The sequence below is a fragment of the Rhinopithecus roxellana genome, chromosome 19 (assembly GCF_007565055.1).
Source record: "Rhinopithecus roxellana isolate Shanxi Qingling chromosome 19, ASM756505v1, whole genome shotgun sequence".
Lineage (NCBI taxonomy): Eukaryota > Metazoa > Chordata > Mammalia > Primates > Cercopithecidae > Rhinopithecus > Rhinopithecus roxellana.
The window spans coordinates 31,734,910-31,756,157 of record NC_044567.1 but is presented as its reverse complement, the minus strand read 5'-3'; the positions used below and the strand labels follow the sequence as shown (position 1 = coordinate 31,756,157).

General features: G+C 52.1%; 1 protein-coding gene across 9 annotated transcripts in view; it reads right to left on the bottom strand.

Annotated features, from left to right (window-relative positions):
- Positions 1 to 21,248, bottom strand: part of TBC1D16 (TBC1 domain family member 16) — a 98,982-nt gene that overhangs the window by 5,965 nt on the left and 71,769 nt on the right. For 6 of the 9 annotated variants that reach the window (XR_004055103.1, XR_004055102.1, XM_030923785.1 and 3 more), the window contains exons 4-11: positions 10,889 to 11,050; positions 9,691 to 9,838; positions 8,660 to 8,827; positions 7,973 to 8,121; positions 7,130 to 7,264; positions 5,904 to 6,090; positions 3,162 to 3,341; positions 197 to 343 (exon numbers count right to left, since the gene is read on the bottom strand). Coding sequence is in view for 7 of the 9 variants with exons in the window: in XM_030923785.1 (XP_030779645.1) it covers positions 197 to 343; positions 3,162 to 3,341; positions 5,904 to 6,090; positions 7,130 to 7,264; positions 7,973 to 8,121; positions 8,660 to 8,827; positions 9,691 to 9,838; positions 10,889 to 11,050 (1,276 nt within the window). In the remaining 2 variants the exon portion in view is untranslated. Of the gene's footprint in view, positions 1 to 196; positions 344 to 3,161; positions 3,342 to 5,903; positions 6,091 to 7,129; positions 7,265 to 7,972; positions 8,122 to 8,659; positions 8,844 to 9,690; positions 9,839 to 10,888; positions 11,051 to 11,197; positions 11,319 to 21,248 lie in introns of those variants that run through there. The other 3 variants (XM_030923791.1, XM_030923790.1, XM_030923789.1) reach the window with 3 other exon arrangements.

The window sequence follows — 21,248 nt, the reverse complement described above, 5'->3', positions numbered from 1 at the left end:
GCTGACCGTGAGGCCTTGGCAGGGAGCCCCCAGTGCTACGGGTGGGGTCAGGGCATGTGCTGGGGGACCATGGTGGGGATGGGGCTCTGGGGGCGGGACCCACATCTGGGGCAGCCTCACCTTCCTGAGAACTAACCAGTGGGGCTGGGGCTTTGGAGGCAGGGTGGGGCGGGGCCCACGTCTGGGGCAGCCTCACCTTCCGGAGAACGAGCTCCCCGTTCATGTGCATGGCCAGGTTTCCGAAGTGCAAGAGCATCTGGTCCGTGGCCAGCTGCTGCTCGATGACATCATCCCCGTAGATGGCCACGATGGCCACGCAGATGAAAAGGTGGAAGTAGTCCGTCTGTGGAGGTGGGTAGAGTTCAGACACGGGCTCTCACCGAGCCCCAGGCCCTGCACTCAGGAGGAAACTGAGTGCCAGGGTGCGAGCGAGGGCTCCAGGGCGAGGTGGGCCATGTGGCCCTGGGTGAGCTGCATCGCCTCTTCGGCCCTAAGTTTCCCCACCTGCACATGGGGTCCATCCCAGTACCCGCATGCCCAGGCTGCTGTGACATCCACAGGGGACGACACTGAGCTCAGCCCCACGGGCTGCTGCTGCTCTCCTGGGGGGCTGCTCTCCTGGGGGGCAATGTGGGTGGTCTCCATGACGGGGGGGCGGGGGGCGCCTTCCTCAGAAGGCCTGGCCTGCGCTTATGGGGAGGACTCATTTGTAACGGTCCCGAGCAACGGTGTGTGTGGAAGGCTGGGTCAGAACTCACTCCAGTGGGTCGTGGAATGTGCCTCTGGCAGCCAGCCACGGGTCAGCCTATCTTCCTGGCTCCAGGTCACACCCCCCAAATCATGCCCCAGAGACGACTCTAGGGTTTGTGGCTAGAAAAATGGGAAGATCCTAACAGAGCGGGCACAGCAGCTCGCCCATGGGGTGGCTGAAATGATCGCGCTATCCTCGAGCCTCTTTTTGGGCGCCCTTTGAGGACTCCACAGCCCTCCCTTTAAAGACCGCCTCACAGGGCCTGCCGGCAATGCGCTGTGCACAGCAGGAAGCCCGCGCCAGGTCCTGACGGCTGCATCCTGTGTGCTCTCCGGCCTGGACGCCTCAAGGCACGCCACCTTTGATGCACACGCACTTCCGGAGGCACAGGAAGGACGGGGGCACTGGGAAGTCCATGTTTAGTCTCCTGACGTCGACCACACAAACCAGACAGAACGGTGTCCCCAGCCCAGGCTGAGCAGAGCACACCATGAGGGCAGAGGCTACAGGCGACTCCCACGCCCCAGCCTGCTCCTGGAGAGACCATGCACCAGGCTGCCCGGCTGCTTCCTCTGAACTAATCTGGGATGGTCTTGTTTTGGCTCTGACGGATCCTTTTGCAGTGATTTGAACTGTGGCTGGTGCGAGACACAGTGGAGGGGTTGCAGGAAGGTGGACGCCCAGCTTCTCTGGGAGAGGAATGTGGGGAGGGAGAGGGAGGGCACGATCTCCACAGCCTGTACAGTATAGGCGGATTTCAGTTCCCAGGACAGGCAGGGCGTAGGGCCGTCCAGCCCCACCACACGCTGGCAGCGGATAGATAGCATCAAAGGCCTTTTCTCACTCAGGGGTCACTGAACAGTTAAAGACCTCACCTGGCGGCAACCTTCCCATTCCACAGAGCTCACTCCCAGCTCACTGGCAGCCCACCCCGACCCCGTAATACTACCAAATTGATCAAGGGATGGGACCGACTGTGGCTAAATCGAGCCCACAGTCTGAAAACAACAGAAACTTGCTTTGTGGATTCCAAGAAAAGAGCAGCCAACAGAGAACCCACGTCACATGGGCCTCCCGCTGGAATTCCGACTAGATCTCATCACACTCGGGACATCGTAGGTGCCCGTGGGAAAGGGCCGTGTCTGCTGGGCCACGCCCTGAGTTCACATGTAACATCAGCCTGAACATAAAGCAAAGAGGGCGGCAAATTTGCCACTGGGAACACATGCAATGAGGCACGATTTTTTTCTCTGGGGGTGGTGGGAATGAAGCGTCTCGGACCATCCATGCCATGCTTCCCTTTATTAATGCAGATCGTCCACCCTGCACGTCCACGTCCAGCAGGCTAAGCCACGAAGGAAACCTAGACTCCGGCCAGGGGCAAGCCAACGAATGCATGCAAAGGCGACGTGTGGCACCGGCACTCCGTGGCTTCGGATTCTCTTTTGTCAGACATCAGCCTCCTGCAGTGTGAGTGAGGATGGGAGACGCTGACGCGAATGTCTTCCAGCAGATGGGTGTTTGCCTGCATCTTCAGGGTTCTCTGATGGAGGCTGCTGGAGCTGCCGTGGTGGATAGAGCCTGCTCCTGCAAAAGGGTCCAGCCCTCCTGGATGCGTCAATGTGGGTTTTTTTTTTTTTTAAAGGCTGATGGATTCAAAGAGACTTGCTTATCTTTTGACATCTCCAGCTTGTCCCTAATTTGGGCGTTAAGGCCATGTGACAGAGCCAGTGCTGTGCTCCAAGGGGAATTTGCTGAGAAGATGCTGGTGACGGTGGACGGAGAGAGGAAGTCGGTATCACTGATTGGAGCCCTCTGGAGGGGCCGACAGGGAAGTGGGAATCTCAGGCCCTTTCTCTGCACAGGAGGGTGACAGGTGAGTTGGCCCTCGTCCCTCGTGGCAGGGCGGTCCTGAGGGGGCAGGGCAGTGCTGGCTCATGCTCCTGGGTACCGGCATCCTGGGCTGCTGTGGTCTAGCGTAGGCCCCCGACAGTGTCACTCACACTGATTGGTTGTGACAGGAGGGAGCTCAGCCCCAGAAAGTGGTAATGAGTGCAGTCAGCGGGCAATTTGCATCGATTTCAGTGACTGGGGAGGCGAGCTGCAAGGTCTGAAGCCAGCCACGTGGGATGGGAAGGCGATCGCCATATGGGGGACTAATGTGTGGCTGTGGGTGGGGGGTGGCGAGGCGGACAGGGGCAGCAGGCAGGGTGGCCACGGTGGTTCAGGGGCCATGGTCCCAACCTCCCCGGCCCTGGCCCCTGCCCTGGCTCACCTGGTAGTAAACCCAGCAGGCCTCCTGGCCCCTGCCCTGGCTCACCTGGTAATGGGCCCAGCAGACCTCCTGGCCCCTGCCCTGGCTCACCTGGTAGTAAACCCAGCAGGCCTCCTGGCCCGTGCCCTGGCTCACCTGGTAGTGGGCCCAGCAGGCTTCCCAGATCCGCAGCGCTTCAGCCTCGGGGAACTCCCGCTTGAAGCACAGCAGGAGCCAGCGGTGGCAGAAGAGCATCTGCAGGCCGTCCTCGCCCAGCGAGACCAGGTGCTGGTAGAAGCGCAGGTGCGTCAGCCGCAGCAGCTCCCGCAGGTATAGCTGGGAGCGAGGCCAGCATGGGTTAGTTAGCCCCAGTCCCATGCAAGCCTGCTGCCCAGGGAGCCCACTCCCACTGGGACCCTTCCCCGGGCCACCCCAACCTGGAAAAGCACAGCCAGGGGCCTCTACCCGCTGCACATGCCTGCCCCCCAATGCTTTATTCCACCACTGGAATCGGCTCACACCTGCCTCTGCCAGTTCCTCCCGGATTTGACTGTTCCGGAGGCTGTGGCATGGCCCAGCGTGAGGCAGAGCATTGTTCCCTGGAGTGGCAGGATGCTGGGCAGCCGCTCCATGGCCAGGAAGGCTTCCCACTCTCAGTGGACACCTGGGGGCCGTTTCCCACATCCACCCCTCCTGGGGAGGTGAGCGGATCATCCAGGGAGCACCCCCACCCCTCTTCAGCTCACCCAGATCGTTCATCTTCCAGAGCTGATTTAGGGCAGGAAGGGGACGTGTCTGCGCCCCAGGACGCTCGATTCCTGCCATTAAGGTCACCTCCCAGTGACGTGGAACAAGATTGGGGCTATTTCTGGCAGCACCCGGGCCCAGGCCACTGACTTCATCAATGTCACTGGAAAATCAATCTCCAGCAGTCAATGAGTCACCCAGCCATGTGCTGCCATGAGCCGTCAGGGGCGAATGGCACTGGACACTGTAACTGCCTCCCCAGGCAATGTGGACGCCTGACGTCACACCCACCCGTTGATGCAGAGTGAGCAGGCTCAGCTGGGGTCAGCCCCCCGGCCCAGGTGGAGTTAGATCACAGCTGGGGGGATCCTGGGGCAGGGCTCAAGGCCACATGCCCCCTTCCCACAAGGTGGCCCATTGTTCCCACGGGAGACTGCGCTGAAGATGTGCGGCCAGCCGTCCGCCCTGTGGCCTGCAGCCGGGTCAAGCCCACCCATGTGGACGACCCCCTTGCAGATGCTCCACTCCCACCCCCTGTGCAGGTGCCTGCACCTCCCTGCTTGGGCTCCTTTGCCTTCGAATTCTCTCTGTTGGCTTCAACCCTCCCAGCCTGCCATCAACGACCCACTAATAGTCTACAGCAGTGGTCCCCAACCTTTTTGGCAATAGGAACCCGTTTCCTGGAAGACAATTTTTCCACGGACAAGGTAGTGTGAATGGTTTCGGGTTGAAACTGCTCCCCCTCATATCGTCAGGCATTAGATTCTCATAAGCATCGCACAACCTAGATCCCTCACATGCACAGTTCACAAAGGGTTCTTGGGTTCGAGCTCCTGGGGGAATCTAATGTGGCCGCTGATCGGAAGGGAGGTGGAGCCCAGGCGGGGATGCTTGCTGGCCCGTCCTCTGCTCAATTCCTGCTGGGTGGCTGGTTCCTAACAGCCCACGGACCAGCGCCAGTCCCGGACCTGGGAGCGGGCATCCCATTCTATGAGACATGCTCAGTGGCCTGGGGGTGGGGACCCCCGTTCTATGAGACACACTCTGTGTGCTGGGGTGGGGACCCCCATTCTGAGACATGCTCTGTGGCCTGGGGGTGGGGATCCCCATTCTATGAGACATACTCAGTGTGCTGGGGTGGGAACCCCCATTCTGAGACACGCTCTGTGGCCGCGCAGTGGGGACCCTCGTTCTATGAGACACACCCTGTGGCCCTGGCCTTCAAGGCCCTCCATCAGCTCCTCCCTCACTACTGGTCCAGGAAGACCGGGTCACTCAGTCCCACCACCAGGACTGCTCTGCTCAGCCCAGCCTTAGCGACACTCAGGGCCAGACCCCACACACCCTGGAGCTGTCCCTAGTGCAGAAGCCCTCTTGTCCTTATCACGGGCGCCTCCTGCAGTGTTCCCCAATACCCAGCGTCCTCTGCTCACAATGCCAGCTTCCTGGCCCAGCCGGGAGGGTGAATGTCTGCTGACTGCACCCGGCAGGTACTTGGTAGACATGGGTGATGCATGCTGAGATCAGTGAGCAGGTGCCCTGCCTCAGTCCCACACACTGGCCCTCTGGTGCTGCCCTACCCAGCTGGGCTCAGCCCCATCACCGACATTCAGTGCTTCTTGGTCTACATAGGGCTGGTCCTTTTAAGGAGGCCGTGACGGGAGACGTGACAGCTGGGCACCCCAGGGAAGGGGTGGAGTGTGAGGACTGCCCCGGAGACCTCAGGGAGTTTCAGGAGCCCCTCCTCTTCCTGTCTGCACTCAGAAGCCCTGGCTGTGTTGACTTCTGCGGGGAGCAGCTTAGACACACCTGAGGACCCATTTCCTAAAGCTCAGAGGGGGCTGGGTGTGATGGTGCCTCCCCTTCCTTGCCAGCCAGGGAGCTTGGGCCAGGTTGTCACATGCAGGGGTGGGAGGCCACCAGAGTAGCCCACACAACACGGCCTCTGGACCTGCAGGGAGTCAGGGGGCCATCCCTGGAGACGAAGGGCTAAGTCACCCATATCCCACGGGCAAGTTCTATCCTGGCGTATTTGCTGTCCACTGACCTATAGCAGCCAAACCATGCGTCACCATGGCAACCCTGGCTACAAGGGGAGAGGCAGCATGGGCCCTCGCATGCCCTCGGACGCACCCATCCTCTGAGCCTCACCAGTTGTTTCTCCATGTCCTCGTCCCGAGGGGAGCTGACAAAGATCGTGTTCTGCATCAAACCCACAAAGCACCAGAAGGTGTCTGATTCATCCAGGACTTCAGCCAAGATGGGCGCCACCAGGTCCGACATCCCCTGGGAATAGCCGACAGCAGGGTTGTACACGGCATAGTTCAGTAAGATTCTCCTGGGAGACAGTGGAGACAGCAGTAGGTGGGGATGACCCTCACCACAGCACACTGACCAGCCCACAGAACCCTGAGCTGGAGACCCCGCCTTCCCTCACTTGCCTTCATCTCCGTGGAAGGCAGCTCTGCCATCATTTCAGAGCCCAAGCTTAGGTTCCAGACACACAGACCCTTGCTTTGCAAAAGGTAATGGCCTGGCTGGGCATGGTGACTCATGCCTATAATCCCAGCACTTTGGGAGGCCGAGGTGGGCAGATCACCTGAGGTCAGGAGTTCGACACTAGCCTGGCCAACATGGTGAAACCCTGTCTCTACTAAAAATACAAAACTTAGCCAGGCATGATGGGGTGCACACCTGTAATCTCAACTACTAGGGAGGCTGAGACAGGAGAATAGGTTGAACCTGGGAAGTGGGGTTGCAGTGAGCCGAGATCACATCACTGCACTCCAGTCTAGATGACAGAGCAAGACTCTGTCTCAAAAAGAAAAAAAAAAAAGGTAATGGCCTGCTATTAGTTGCTGTCTAGGCCCAGAACCTTGAGAGCAGGGGTAAGGGGGAACATGGGTCTGATTTTCTGAAGGGTGGACTGCCTGTGACAAGGGGTGGGCTGGCAGGGACATTTCTGTGGGCTGCTAATTTTGTGCAATTATTTGCTAGGCTGCAGCAGAATGTCAGAGATGCCAGCCTCTGGCTCTGTGTGGCTGTATGACTGCAGGACCACCCACGGGGAGATGGAGGGGGTGCATGGGGAAGCTGGTCCATGGTTGGTGTGAGCCAAGCAAGGACAGGCTTGGTGGTGCCCAGGGGATAGAGGGGCTCTGCGGGCCCCACTGGCAGGGACCTGGGTGGCTTCCCTGGGATGCCATGGCTCTGAGATGCCAACCAAAGTAGCTCATGAGTAGCGTATCCTTCACTTCTGGGGCTTTGACGTATGAACCTGGAAGAGAGTCCCCTGCAGAAAGTCGCTGGGGACTCAACCACTTCCCAGGGCGGTCAGGTGAGACGTGCAGATGTGCAGATGGCCGGGGAGGGAGTACCTCATGCTCTCCACGTTGGGATTGTCTTCCCCTCGGAAGAACTGGTTGTTCCGATCTGTCCGGACCACGTCTTTGTCCACAATGAACTGCACATTGCGCCAGAACGCTCTGTGCTCCTCAGGGGTCATGGAGAGCCTGTGTGGAGCCAACCACCGAGTCGGGGTCAGCGGGTGGCACCCGGAGGCATCGTGTGGTGCACACATTCCAGGAAGCCACGCTTCCTCCCAAGCCCCGTTCCCTGGATGGGAGCTGGGTGGCTGCTGCCGGCTGCGGACCCTCCCCAATGCGGCGGATGGTGGCATGTATCCAAGGCTCTCCCTGATATTAACTCCGCCTCACAGGCTCCAGCATCCCAGAGAGAAGAACAAGTTGCAGCCCAATGGGTAATGAGGTCTTGGCCCTGGCCCAGTGTTCTGGAGGGGAGCTGAGCACAGCCAAGTGGCTTCACCCAGTCCCAGCCTCCTGGAGAGAGAGCTGACCCCAGTCCTGGGGTAGTAGAGCCCAAGTGGGACAGAGTCTCCGGATGCCTTCACCCCTCCAGGCCCTGCTCCCAGCCCCAGCCTTCAGCTGTGGGACGTCAGCGCCTAGTTAAGTCTGTTGAACGAGAATTCTAAAACCTTGACATGTGAGCTAACGAGCCCCGCAGTTCCGAGGCCCGAGTGCTTGGTTTAATGACTGCACTTATCCCACCCTATCACTCACGTTCCTGGGAGACCCATTTTTGAAAGAAGCTATGGGTCACGAAACATATTATCAATGCTGAATTGCACCTCAAATTGCCTTTTCAAATGACATTTTCCTCTGCGGCTCAGCAGGGTGGGCCGGGCTGGCCTCAGCGGTTACCTTTTCTGCTGGATCTCAGAGTACTCCTTTCGCTTCTGCAGCCGCAGCGCCTCCCGCTCCTCCGACGTGGACTCGTGGCTGTAATAGCGCAGCAGGAAGGGCCAGACCTCCCCCCGGATTGACACATCAATGCCGCCAAAGAAAATGGCCTGGAGGAAGCGGCAAAAGTTGGGGAGGGGATAAAACAGGGCAGCTTAAAGAACCCCCAAATCCCCAGAGATGCGTGTTTTGGTGGCTTTGGTGCGCCTCGATTCAGATCTCTGCAATTTGCACATATTTACAAGGGGAACGCAGTGGCCTTCAATTCCCATACAGGACACAAACCCGGCTCATTTCAATGTCAATGCCCCCCCTGGGGTGGCGCTCAGATTAACGTGTCGTTCTCACGTCATGGCCTAATCCCTGGTTTTGGAAATGCTGCATTTCACTGCAAACCCTTCTATGCAGGCTGACACGGTATCCCCCCAAACCCTCAAGGGAGGTTTTTTTTTTTTTTTTTTCAACGCAGCAGCTTTGATTGCTTTATCGGAGTGTTCACAGAGAGCCTCACACAAGAAAACGGGGCTCTCCCAAGGAGGTGGTCCGTGGGTGCGGGCGGGCAGCCAGACCCTGGCCTCCTTCCCTCCTGCTCGTTCCCGGTTCCCGGCCGGCTCTCCATGGGGCCAGCGGGGAGGGCTCAGACCTCACCTTCCGCAGCTTGTACTCCTCCTCCACCTGGCCCAGCTCGTTCAGGTGGTTGAGCCAGGCAGAGACGCCGAGCCTCTTGTACATGCTCTCCTCGGGGTGCGTCTCGGAGGACAGCAGCTTGGAGCGGCGGATGGAGAACTGCATGCATGTCTTATCGGGGGCGACCTGCTGAACGGGAGGAAAACTGGGCAAAGGTCAGGATCTCAGCCGTGCGGCTTCAGAGGCCAGCGGTGCTTTTCCCAGGATTAAAAGCCTCTCTCTCTTCTGAAAGGAGGGCAAGGGCCGTCCCTTGCATACAAACCCCTAAATGGCGAGTGTAATTAGGCGCAATTAAAATGAAAATACCTTCATCTTAAAATCGGTTTCCCTCTGCGGCTCTCTCCTCCCCGGCCCACTGTGCTGCCGCCCCCCCCTCTTCAACCCCAGCCGCAAAAACGGAATTAATGCCTCGTTCGGCCTAACTTCCCTCTGCCGGGAGGGCCTGCAATGAATTACATGTGATTGGCCACATACAAAGGGATCGCTGTCCTGCGAGCAGGGAGCCAGCCTGTCAGATTGTCTCCGCGAGCAGTCACGAATCCAGGGCAAAACTGCAGCTGACATTTAATTCAAAAATCAAAGGTTGTTCAATGTAGGGGGAAAAAAAGCCATGCTACTGTAATAAGGGAAGCCAGCAGGAGGCTCTGTGGGAAGGAAGGGAATTTTAAAGTCAGCCCTGTTTCTAATAAGCACATACAGTATCTTAAACAGATAATTAAAGAGCTCTTATTACATTTGTACATAGATTGAGCAAAATATGGCAGGAAGTCTTGTCAAAACACGATTTTTCAAGTGCAGGGCACTGACTTTACAGAAAGCCCTGGGCACAGGTTTCAAACCTGAAGTTGCTGCTCTGAAGGCCGAAAGCTACCATGGGTCACACCCCGTAAGCCCCCGGGCCCGGGAACCCAACACAGGACCCAGGAGGGAGACGGGGCCCGTGGGGGGCGGGAAGTGTCACCACGGACGTCTGGGGCGGTCTGCTGGGCTACCTGGTCTTTGAGCTGCATCTCCGTGCAGTATTTCCACTGCTGGAACACGTCGGACAGCTTGTCCAGGCCACCGTGGTGGAAGTGGAAGACCTTGTACTGGCTCTCTCGGCTGGCGACGACCAGCTGGCCGCTGGTGCAGGCCTCATCGCTGAAGGGCCATTGGAGAGGGGAGAGGAAAGCCCAATGAATATGTAAACACGGGGGTTTTATTTCCAAGTATAATCAGAGGCCACTGTCGCCAACCTCAGGAGCAGGAAACAGTGAGTCCGGTGGAGTTGACTGCTGGCGGGAGGGGACAGAACTACACCGAACAAAAACCGTTACCCCCTTTGCTGAAGATGACAAAACTGCTCCTTCCTGGGGGGCCTGGAGCTCCTATCTGGAGACCTGCCAGAGTGACCTTCTCCCTACCACCACCTGCCCAGCTACATGGTCCTTGCAGTCCGGGAGACCTGGGTCCCAGTGCTGAGAGCCCTGGAATCCAGTTTTGAGCCCTGGCGGGCCATGTGCTAAGAGAACCTTCTGGGAACAGACCTCCTTCATTGCGTGTGGGTGGAACTCTGGGAGAACCCTCCAGGGAAACTCACTAAACATCCGTCAGTGCTGTCAGCCCAACCCCGGCTGCCCTTAGATGAAAGGCTGGAATGTGGCTCTGGGTCTGGGAACCCCCCCAGCTTCTGGACACGCCGGCTTCTTCTAAGCCCGGGCCTCTTATTGGTGCTGTCTCCGGCTGGGCAGCCCTGACTATAAGGAGGAGGATCTCATGTGGGGAATGACTGCAGGAAACTAGGCATCGCCCACCCATCACGAAAGGAAGGGAGCCTCCATCCGGAAAGCTGCGGCCTGTCCCGCACAGGTGGCCGAGCTCCAGAGCATCTCCCAAGGATCAGAGAGGCCTGCAGCTGCTACTCTCTGCCCTCGTTTGGTTTCTTCTCCCAAGCCAGAGTTGCAAGCAGTCGCTGGCTACCATCACAGCTGAAGGTAGGGGAATGAGTTTGGTAGCTCACCTGGCCTGAGAACTGCCAGGGAGCCGCAGTGGGGAACCGCTGCCCACAAGATCAGTGAGGCGCTTGGGAAGACTCCATCCAGGGCACTGTGTCCCCACGCCATGCACTGCGCCGGCCACAAAGCACAGGCTGCCAGGGAAAGCAAGCACACACAGACCAAATCCCAGGAGGCGCCCAGAGATGCTTCCTACCTGAAGAAAAGGCGGAGGGAGCGCATGTGGCCCAGGTCCACGCGGAACACGCCACAGATCTGCTCTAGGGCGCACACCCGCTGCGGCTCGTCCCAGCGCGGGGTCTGCAGGAGGCCGTTGCTGTCCGGGAACCGCAGGCCGGTGTCGGAGCTGGACGGAGGGCTGGTGGAACAGGTCATGTGATAATGGCCACACATCTCCCTGCCCACACCACCCAGAGGGGGACAGGGGACATGGGGAAAGTCATTTAAACCTACGCAACAAGCGTAAACACACATACAGGCACGACTGAATATGCCCTGTAAACACCTGTGAATGAAGGCATGGATGAACCCCACTGCACAGTTCTACTTCCACTTGGATGGGAAAGCATTTTCATGATCAAATTCCATTCCACTTCAATAGAGGCAGTAAGTCGTCATCGTGCGAGAGCCAAGATCACATTGGCTGGGGTTCCTCGCTGGGTGACCTTGGCCAAGCCACCAAGCCTCTCTCAGCCTTCGTTTCCCCATGGGTAAAGGGAGGAGAATAACAAGGCTTGGTTTCCCTACAGCATGGGGCTGGGCTTTACTGAAAGTAGCTGTTTTGTGATGATTTTAGATAGCATGGGGCTTCCGCCATGGTTTAAACCAGCTCACTGTGCTCCTGAAAAGTACTGGTTCAGTTTATGCTTTGGTTAGGAAACATTTGAGTTTTCAGTACTATTAATAATGTCATGAGCATTTATGAAAACACTGACTATGGGCCTGGCCCTGAGCTAATGCTTCTCAGGTGCTTTTATTGCATTTAATCTTCACAAAAATCCTCTGAAATGAATAGTGGTATTACCCCATTGTAAAGAAGAGGCAACTGAGGCCCAGAGAGGTTAAGTAACTTGCCCAAGGTCACACAGCTGGCAAGTGGTGGAGCTGAGATTAGAATCTAAGCTTTGTGGCCCATGTTCTCACCAGCATATGGTGCAGCTGTCTGCAGTTCAGCAGGACAAACCCATTTATTCTGTTATTTTTTATAAGTTTGTTATATTCCAAATTGCTAAATATTTTATTATACAGATTCAGCCACATCACAGGTTAAATCCTGTCTCTTGAGATTTTTTCTTTTCTTTTTTTTTTTTTTTTGAGACAGAGTCTCGCTCTGTCACCCGGGCTGGAGTGCAGTGGCGCGATCTCGGCTCACTTCAACCTCTGCCTTCCGGGTTCAAGTGATTCTCCTGCCTCAGCCTCCCGAGTAGCTGGGATTATAGGCGTCTGTCACCATGACTGGCTAATGTTATATTTTTAGTACAGACAGGGTTTCACCACGTTGATCAGGCTAGTCTTGACCTCCTGACATCAGGTGATCCGCCCGCCTCGGCCTCCCAAAGTGCTGGGATTACAGGCATGAGCCATTGTGCCCAACCCTCTCTTGAGATTTAATAGTAATGTTTAGCAAATGCCTGCTAAAATAAAACCAGAGTAAAGGCAAGACTCAGTTCTGGACCCCAAATGCAGCGTCCCACAGAGACTCAGCTGCATTCACTGCGCCTGCCTTCCTGTTTGAGCTCAGAACATAAAGTGTTGCAGGCAATCAATCCAGAAGCACTTCCTCCTCCAAGAAGCACCAGGTCTAAGTAAATAAAGCTCCTTTGGAGGGTTCCAGAACAATCCCTCCCCACCTGGAACTTCGAAGAGAGAAACCTGACTGGCCTTTCTAGAACCCTCTACGGCGTCAGGCACAGCCCTGGGCCTGGCGAGTGGAAGGCGGCCTTTCTTCCCCACCTGCCTAAGAAAGTCAGCTGAACAGGTCCTCCCACTGCTGGGGTCCTTGGGCTCTCAAAGAAACGGAGTCAGGTAAAACTAGATCAGAGATGGGCACATGGGCCCATCGCCCAAACTGCTGTGGCTGCGCCATGGACGGGCCCAGAAGGCCGAGGGCTCCTGAAATCTTCTTAAGCTGACCTCTGACCCTGTGGGAGCTGTGCTTCGGAATCGTGGCTCACAACACAGGGCAGGTCTCGGGTCTGAGGCCCCACCGCACCCATGGGTGCCCCCTTTCATCATCTCACTGAACCGCGGGGCTGCTGTGGCTGGGAGAGCTGCTGCCCCGTGTGCTGCCCGCCGGCCTGACCCACCGGGTGGGGCCATTAGAGGGTGGTATCCTTTCCGGCCTCCTCCCCCAGCCTTCTTACCACACCCAACGGCAGAATCCCCTGAACCTGCGTGTCCCTCCCAGCACACTGTGTCCCCCTCACTGTACGGGGCAGGCCAAGGTTCCCAGAAACCAGACAGAACACAGAGACTCGCCTTGGCAGTCACGGGTGGAAGGCCCCCTCCCTGCTGCTGTGGCCAGAGAAGGCTGGTCCCCTGGAGGGTCAGCGCCCATTTCTATCCAGGCAAGAGTCCCGGATACAGGGGCCACCGCACACCTCCCCCAGCAACGTGCCTCCGGGCAGAAGTTGGCTTAAACCCTCTCACAACCCCTTAGGGGTAAATTATTTGCACTAATTAATTGATTGATTCATTAATTCAGGACACTGTGCTTGGGACCTACAGCTGGGTTCCATAGGCTCCAACTAGAGGGAAGGTGATAGAGACCTCAGTTCACTTTAATTGGGGTATGTCTGGCAGGTACCCTGTGTGGTCATGGAGGACGAGGTCTGGTGCCCCTCAAGGCTGCTGTGGAGTAGGGGTTGCATCGTGTCTCTTCATCTTCAGCTCCCGGCCCTGGCTTGGCACAGAACACACAGCCATTTAACAGTCATGCCTGAAGTGAAAATGTAAAGTGTCTAGGAATTTTGAAGTCAGAAAAAAATGTTTAAAGAAAATAAACTACAGGGAAAATGAAATATGTACAGTGTTTTATTTTTGCTTATCTTTCTACACACGTAAAGCAATTTGGTTTTAAGAATATTCATATATGCTCCAAATAATTTAGCTTGTTCATAAAATTATGTGATGCATTAAAACCGAAAGGATGGGTTTTGCAGGCAATAACTCCCAAGATGCTATTACGTTAAAAATATCTCATACATAAAACTAGAAGATGCTAAACTTTAAGAAATGTAGCAGTTCTTCATTTCTATCATTTTCTGAAGACCACCAAAATGTAAAAGCAATAATGAAAAAAAGTCAGTAACTGGAAAACACTGGAAAACACAAAAACTGGGTTCTCTCTCCACCACAGTAAACTATGCCACGTCAGATACAGAGATACAGATTTGAAATGGCCTCAAATTCTTCACAGCTCATCTTATCAAGGATAGCACCTGTCTCTCCACCCCTGAATCTAGGTGGGCCTTTTTTGACCAATAGTATGTCGCAAACATGATGTTAGGCGAGTTCTGGGGCCTGGGCAGCCCCTCACTCTCCCTCTTGGCACAGGCAAGACAGACAGACAAGAGTTCATGAGAGACACACGCAACTGGCAGTCAGCACCAGAGCCCCGACGCCTGTCAACAGAGGCCATTCCAGACCCTCCACCCAACCAAGCCTCCTGGTGGCTGCAGCGACCTGAGTGAACTCCAGGGAGCCCAGCAGACCAGCCTGTCCCAGCCCAGCCCAAACCAAAGTCCTGTGAGCAAAGAAGTGTTTTTTTGTTTGTTTTTTAAAGACAAGGTCTCTCTCTATCCCCCTGGCTGAACTGCGGTGGCGCAAACACAACTCACTGCAGCCTCAACCTCCTAGGCTCAAGCGATCCTCCAGCCTCAGCCTCCCAAGTAGCTGGGACTACAGGCACTCACCACCACACTCGGCTAATTTTTGTATTTTTTATAGAGACGGGGTTTTGCCATGTTGCCCAGGCTGGTCTCAAACTCCTGAGCTCAAGTGATCCATCCGCCTTGGCCTCCCAAAGTGCTGGGACTACAGGTGTGAGCCACTGCACCGGGCCCGGTGGTTGCTTCAAGTTGCTAAGTTTGAGGGTGATTTGTTCCACAGCAATAGATCACTGACACACGCAGGATAGGCCAGCTCTCAGAAACAGCTTGAGGTGGGGGAAGAAACCTTCAAACATATTGAGCTGTGCTTCTCAAGATTAGAGACACCAGGGCCAGATTTTAGCATTATTTAAAATACCTAAACTGCTAACTTTCCTCTTGCTTTTCTTTGTCCTGAGCCTTTTGAGGTTGCTGAACAAAAAGTCGATGGGAACCCAGCTGTAGGTCCCAAGCAGTGTCCTGAATTAATGAATCAATCAATTAATTAATGCAAATAATTTGCCCCAAGGGGTTGTGAGAGGGTTTAAGCCAACTTCTGCCCGGAGGCACGTTGCTGGGGGAGGTGTGCGGTGGCCCCTGTATCCGGGACTCTTGCCTGGATAGAAATGGGCGCTGACCCTCCAGGGGACCAGCCTTCTCTAGCCACAGCAGCAGGGAGGGGGCCTTCCACCCGTGACTGCCAAGGTGAGTCTCTGTGTTCTGTCTGGTTTCTGGAAACTTTGGCGTGCCCCGTTCAGTGAGCGGGACACGGTATGCTGGGAGGGACTTGTAGGTACTGGAGGAGTGGGCAGGGTGTGCTTGGGGTGCTGGGTTGGGAGAGGAGGCTGTGATGGGAGAGGAGGCTAGAAAGAATGACACCCCTTTGGTGGTCCCCCATAACTGCCAAAACCTGGAAGCCACCAAGACGTCCTTTGGTAGTGAATGGATAAATAAGTTTAAATAACTGTGGTACAGCCAGACAAGGGAATATATTACTCATCATTAAAAAGAAATGAGCTGTCAAGCTGTGAAACACCATGGGGGGAGCTGCGACGAGTCTTACGAAGGGGTTTACTAAGCGAAGGGACCCAGTGTGACAAGGCTGCACCCTGTGGGACTCCAACTGTAGGACACTCTGGAAAAGGCAAAACCATGGAGACAGTGACAAGATCAGTGGTTGCCAGGAGCTGGTGGGGAGGTAGGAAGGTGAAGCACAGAGAACTTCTGGGGCAGTGACACACCGGTATGACACCAGAGTGGTCACGGTGACATGTGTCATTATACACTTGTCCAGACCCATAGGACGTACAAGATGGAGTGTGAATGCCGACACAAACTATGGACTCTGGGTGACAATGACGTGTGGGCTTGTGAGTTGTAACACGAGTCCCACTCTGGTGGGGGAGGCTGTGCGTGTGGGGGGAGGAGGTGGATGAGAATTCTCTCTTCACTCAGTTTTGCTATGAATCTAAAACAGTTCCAAAAAACTAAATCTACTTGAAAAAAAACCCCAACAAAACAAAATGAATAGCCGAAGAAACTGGGACATACATATGATAAAGATTAACATCTTTAATATGCAAAAAAGTATGTAAATTAAAAAGAAAAATATAAATGCCCAACAGAAATCTGGCAAAAGGAAAATAAAAAATTTAGTAGAGAATAAATACAAATAATGAATAAAATTTCCAGGCCCAGGGTAATGCAATAAATGGAAATAGAAATAGGATAGCATGGTGGGGGGGTGGTTTATGAAATTGGCATCAATTAACAAATTATAAAATCCAGTGTGGTAAAGGATTTGGGGAAACAGACATTCTCGTTCAGCTCAGGGGGAGGAAGAATAGAAACTGACCAATTTTTTTTTTTTTTTTTTTTTTTTTCTGAGATGTAGTTTTTTGCTCTTGTTGCCCAGGCTGAAGTGCAATGGCACGATCTTGGTTCACTGCAACCTCCGCCTCACGGGTTCAAGCGATTCTCCTGCCTCAGCCTCCCAAGTAGCTGGGATTACAGGCGCCTGCCCCCATGCCTGGCTGATTTTTGTATTTTTAGTAGAGATGGGGTTTTGCCATGTTGGTCAGGCTCGTCTGGAACTCCTGACCTCGTGATCCACCTGCCTCAGCCTCCCAAAGTGCTGGGATCACAGGTGTGAGCCACCACGCCCGGCCCTGACCAAATATTTCTGAATGGCAATTTGGAAACAAGATGCCAAAGGCTTAAAAATGTTTATCCATTTTGACTTTCCACTTTCATTTCTAGGAATGAGTCCTAAGGAAAGAGTCAGAGGTCCCCACAATAAAGGCATACATGCATAGATGCAGAATAAAGGCATACATGCATAGATGCAGAATAAAGGCATACATGCATAGATGCAGAATAAAGGCATACATGCATAGATGCAGAATAAAGGCATACATGCATAGATGCAGAATAAAGGCATACATGCATAGATGCACAATAAAGGTATACATGCATAGATGCACAATAAAGGCATACATGCATAGATGCAGAAAAGCATTCGACAAAAATCGAATGCTCATTTATGACAAAACCTTCTACAAACTAGGAATGGAAGAGAAGCGCCTCAAACTGATAAAGGCACCCACAGATATTCCACCGTCAGCATCATACTTAATGGTAAAAGATGGAATTGTTTTCCCCCGAGAGCAGGAACACGATAAGAATGCCTGCTCCCACCACTTCTAGTCCATGTTCTCACAGAGGCCCTGGCCTCTGCATCAGACAAGAAAAGGAAATAAAATGCATAAAGACCGGAAGAGAAGGAATAAAACTGTCCCTGTTTTCAGCTGATACAACTGTTCACCTGAAAAACCTCCTGGAATTTATAAAACAATCTTTAAAACTAATAACTGAATTTCATAAAACTGCAAGATAAAGGTTAATAGAGAAAAATTAATTGTATTCTTAAACAGTAGCAATGCACAAATGGAACATGAAATAAATAAAACATTAAATTTACAGTAGCAAAAAAATCCCCATATGAAACACTTAGGAATAGGCCTGACAAAAGACACTCAAGAACGTCATACTGAAAAACACAAAAATTGCTGAGATAAGGCAAATAGGATCTTAGGAAATGGAGAGATGCACCATGTCCATGGAATAAAACTGTCAACACGGTTAAGACGACAATCTTGCCAGACTGATCTATAGATTCACCACAAGCCCAATCAAAATTCCAACAGGAAGTTTTACTAAAATTGATAAGCTGACCCCAAAATTTTGAGCTCGTATAACCAGAGCGACTATAAAAAAGAAGCACAAAGTTGGAGGATTCATCTGATTTTGAGACCTACATAGCTATCATCAAGATAGTTTGGTGTTGGTGAAAAGATAACTATGGTGAAATAGGCAGATAATCAATGGAACATAACAGAGTCCAAAAATATCAACTGATTATTTACAAAAGTGCAAAGACAATTCAGGGGAGAAAGGATGGCTTTTCATCAAACGATACTGGATCAACAGGATATCTGCATGAAAAAAATGGACATCAACTCTTTTCTCCCATCACTCCCCCAAATTAACTCAAAACGGATCACAGACCTAGATGTGAAACCTAAAACAGGAAACTTCCAGAAGAATCTGTAAGAGAAAACCTGTGTAACCTTAGAACAGGCCCAGGTTTCTTAAATAGAACACAAAAAACACAAACTGTAAAGGAAACAATAAACTGGAAAATTAAAGACTTTTTTTCATCAAAATACTCCATTAAAGGAAACAAAAATGCAAGTCACAGACTGGGAGAAAATAATCACAAAACATATAGTCAATAAAAAACTTGTATCCAGAGTATGTATAAGAAACTCTTAAAATACAATAGTATTGTTAGACAAAGGTTTCTTAGACCAGGCACCAACATACGACCATAAGTGGAAAAAAAAAAAAAAATTAATCTTCATTAAAATGGAAACCTTCTACTCTCTAAGAGATATTATTAAGAAAATAAAAAAGATAAGCCACAGACTGGGAAAAAGATATTTGCCAAATGCTTATATGATAAAGGGTTTATCATATAAATCAGTAATATGTTTTAAATCATCATTCTATACAGAATATAGAAAAGGTCCTCAAAACTTAGTAATAAGAAAACACAATCCAAAAATGGGCAAAATATTTGAAAAGACATTTCACCAAAGAGGATATTCAGATGGCCAAGAAGCATATGAAAAGGTGCTCAACATCATTCATTATTAGAGAAACGCAAATAGAAACCTCAATGCAATCTAAAGGAACATGACGTGATCCACCACGCATCTATTGGAATGACTGAAAAACAAATTAATGAGGCCATGAGCAAGGCAGCTCAAGTTTGTAATCCCAGCACTTTGGGAAGCTGAGGCGGGCAGGTCACCTGAGCTCAGGTGTTCAAGATCAGCCTGGGCAACATGGTGAAATCCTGTTTCTGCTAAAAATACAAAAAATTAGCGGGCGTGGTGGCGCACCCCTGTAATCCCAGCTACTCTGGAGGCTGAGGCTGGAGAATCGCTTGAACCCCGGAAGCGAGGTTGCAGTGAGCCAACATCATGCCACTGCACTTCAGCCCGAGCGACAGAGTGAGACTCTCAAAAAAACCCCACAAAACAAAAAACCAAAAAAACAAAAAAACCCAAAGGAATGAAACTGAACTGAGTGCTGGCCAGGAGGCGAGAGTAACGGAGCTCCCCTACCATGTGACGGGAAGTCAAATGATAGAACCTTTCTGGAAAACTGGCAGTGTCTTATAAAGTCAAACACACCCCTACCATATGACTCAGCAATCCCCCCCCAGGTGTTTACCCAAAATACATGGAAAATGTTCACACAAAATCTGTGTGTGAATGTTTATAGCAGTTTTATTCATCATTGCAAAAAACAAGAAACAACACAAACGTCTTTCAACTGGTGAATGGCTAAACAATGGTACATCTGAACAAGGGAATACATATGCCTCAGCAATAAAAAGGAACAAACTGCTGATATGCATGACGACATGGAGGCATCTCAGATGTATTAAGTGAAAGAAGCCAGACACAAAAACCTACATGAGAAGATACTCAGCATCCTTTGTAGTCAGGGAAATGCAAATTAAAACTACAATGAGATACTCTTACTCACCTATTACAATGGCTACAGTGGATAAGACTGATTATAGCAAGTGTTGCTGAGGACATGGAGGAAGTGGAACTCTCACGAACTGCTGGTAGGAATGCAACGTGGCACAATCACTTTAGGAAAACAGCTCAGCAATATCTTAAAAATTAAACACATGCCTGTTTCCAGTTATTCCATTCCCAAGTATTTACCAAGAGAAAAACGTTATGTCCACATGCAAAGACTTGCACATAAATGTTTGTAACAGCATTATCTAAAATAGCTAAGAACTGGCCAGGCACAGTGGCTCATGCCTGTAATCCCAGCACTTTGGGAGGCCGAGGCCGGTGGATCACCTGAGGTCTGGAGTTTGAGACCAGCGTGACCAACATGGTAAAATGCTGTATCTACCAAAAATACAAAAAATTAGCTGAGCGTGGTGGCAGGCACCTGTAATTCCAGCTACTCGGGAGGCTGAGGCAGGAGAATTGCTTGAACCCTGGAGGCGGAGGTTGAAGTGAGCCAAGATCACATGACTGCACTCCAGCCTGGGCAAGAAGAGTAAAACTCCATCTCAAAAAAATTAAAATTAAATTTAAAATTATAATTAACAATAAAATAACAAAATAAAATAGCTAAGAACTGAAAACAACCCAGGGTTTATCAACAGCCAACGCAGTAATGAATTGTGGCCTGTACATACCATGGCATACTACTCAGCAGTAACACACAACAACGCGGACACAAGAAAAAATTATTATGCTGATTGAAAGAAGCAGGATGAAAAACGAGCACGTACTGCGTGATCCCATTTACGTAAAATTCTAGGAAAGGCAAACGAATCTAGAGTGATGCAAAGCAGATGTAACTTTTTTCCTTTTTCCTATTATTTTATTGTGTTAAAATACACCCATCAGCAAATTTACCATCTCAACCTCTTTTTTTTTTTTTGAGACAGGGTCGTCTCACTCTGTTGTCCAGGCTGGAGTACAGTGGCAAGATCTCAGCTCACTGCAACCTCCGCCTCCCGGGCTCAAGCAATTCTCCTGTCTCAGCCTCCCAAGTAGCTGGGATTATAGGCATGCACCACCATGTCCAGCTAATTTTTGTATTTTTAGTAGAGATGGGGTTTCGTCACATTGGCCAGGCTGGTCTCGATCTCCTGACCTCAGGTGATCCACCCGCCTCAGCCTCCCAAAGTGCTGGGACTACAGGCATGAGCCACCATGCCCGGCCCCATCTCAACCATTTTTAAAATGTACAGTTCAGTGGTATTAAATACATTTCTAATGTTGTGCAATGATATCACTTTCCATTTCCAGAACTCTTTTCATCTTGTAAAACTAAAGCTCTATACCTATTAAGCAACAGCTTCCAGGCCAGACATGGTGGCTCACGCCTGCAATCCCAGCACGCTGGGAGGCTGAGGTGGGCGGGTCACTTGAGGTCAGGAGTTTGTGACCAGCCTGACCATTATGATGAAATCCCATCTCTACTAAAAATACAAGAATTAACGGTGGCTCATGACTGTAATCCCAGCACTTTGAGAGGCTGAGGCAGGCAGATCACCTGAGGTCAGGAGTTCGAGACCAG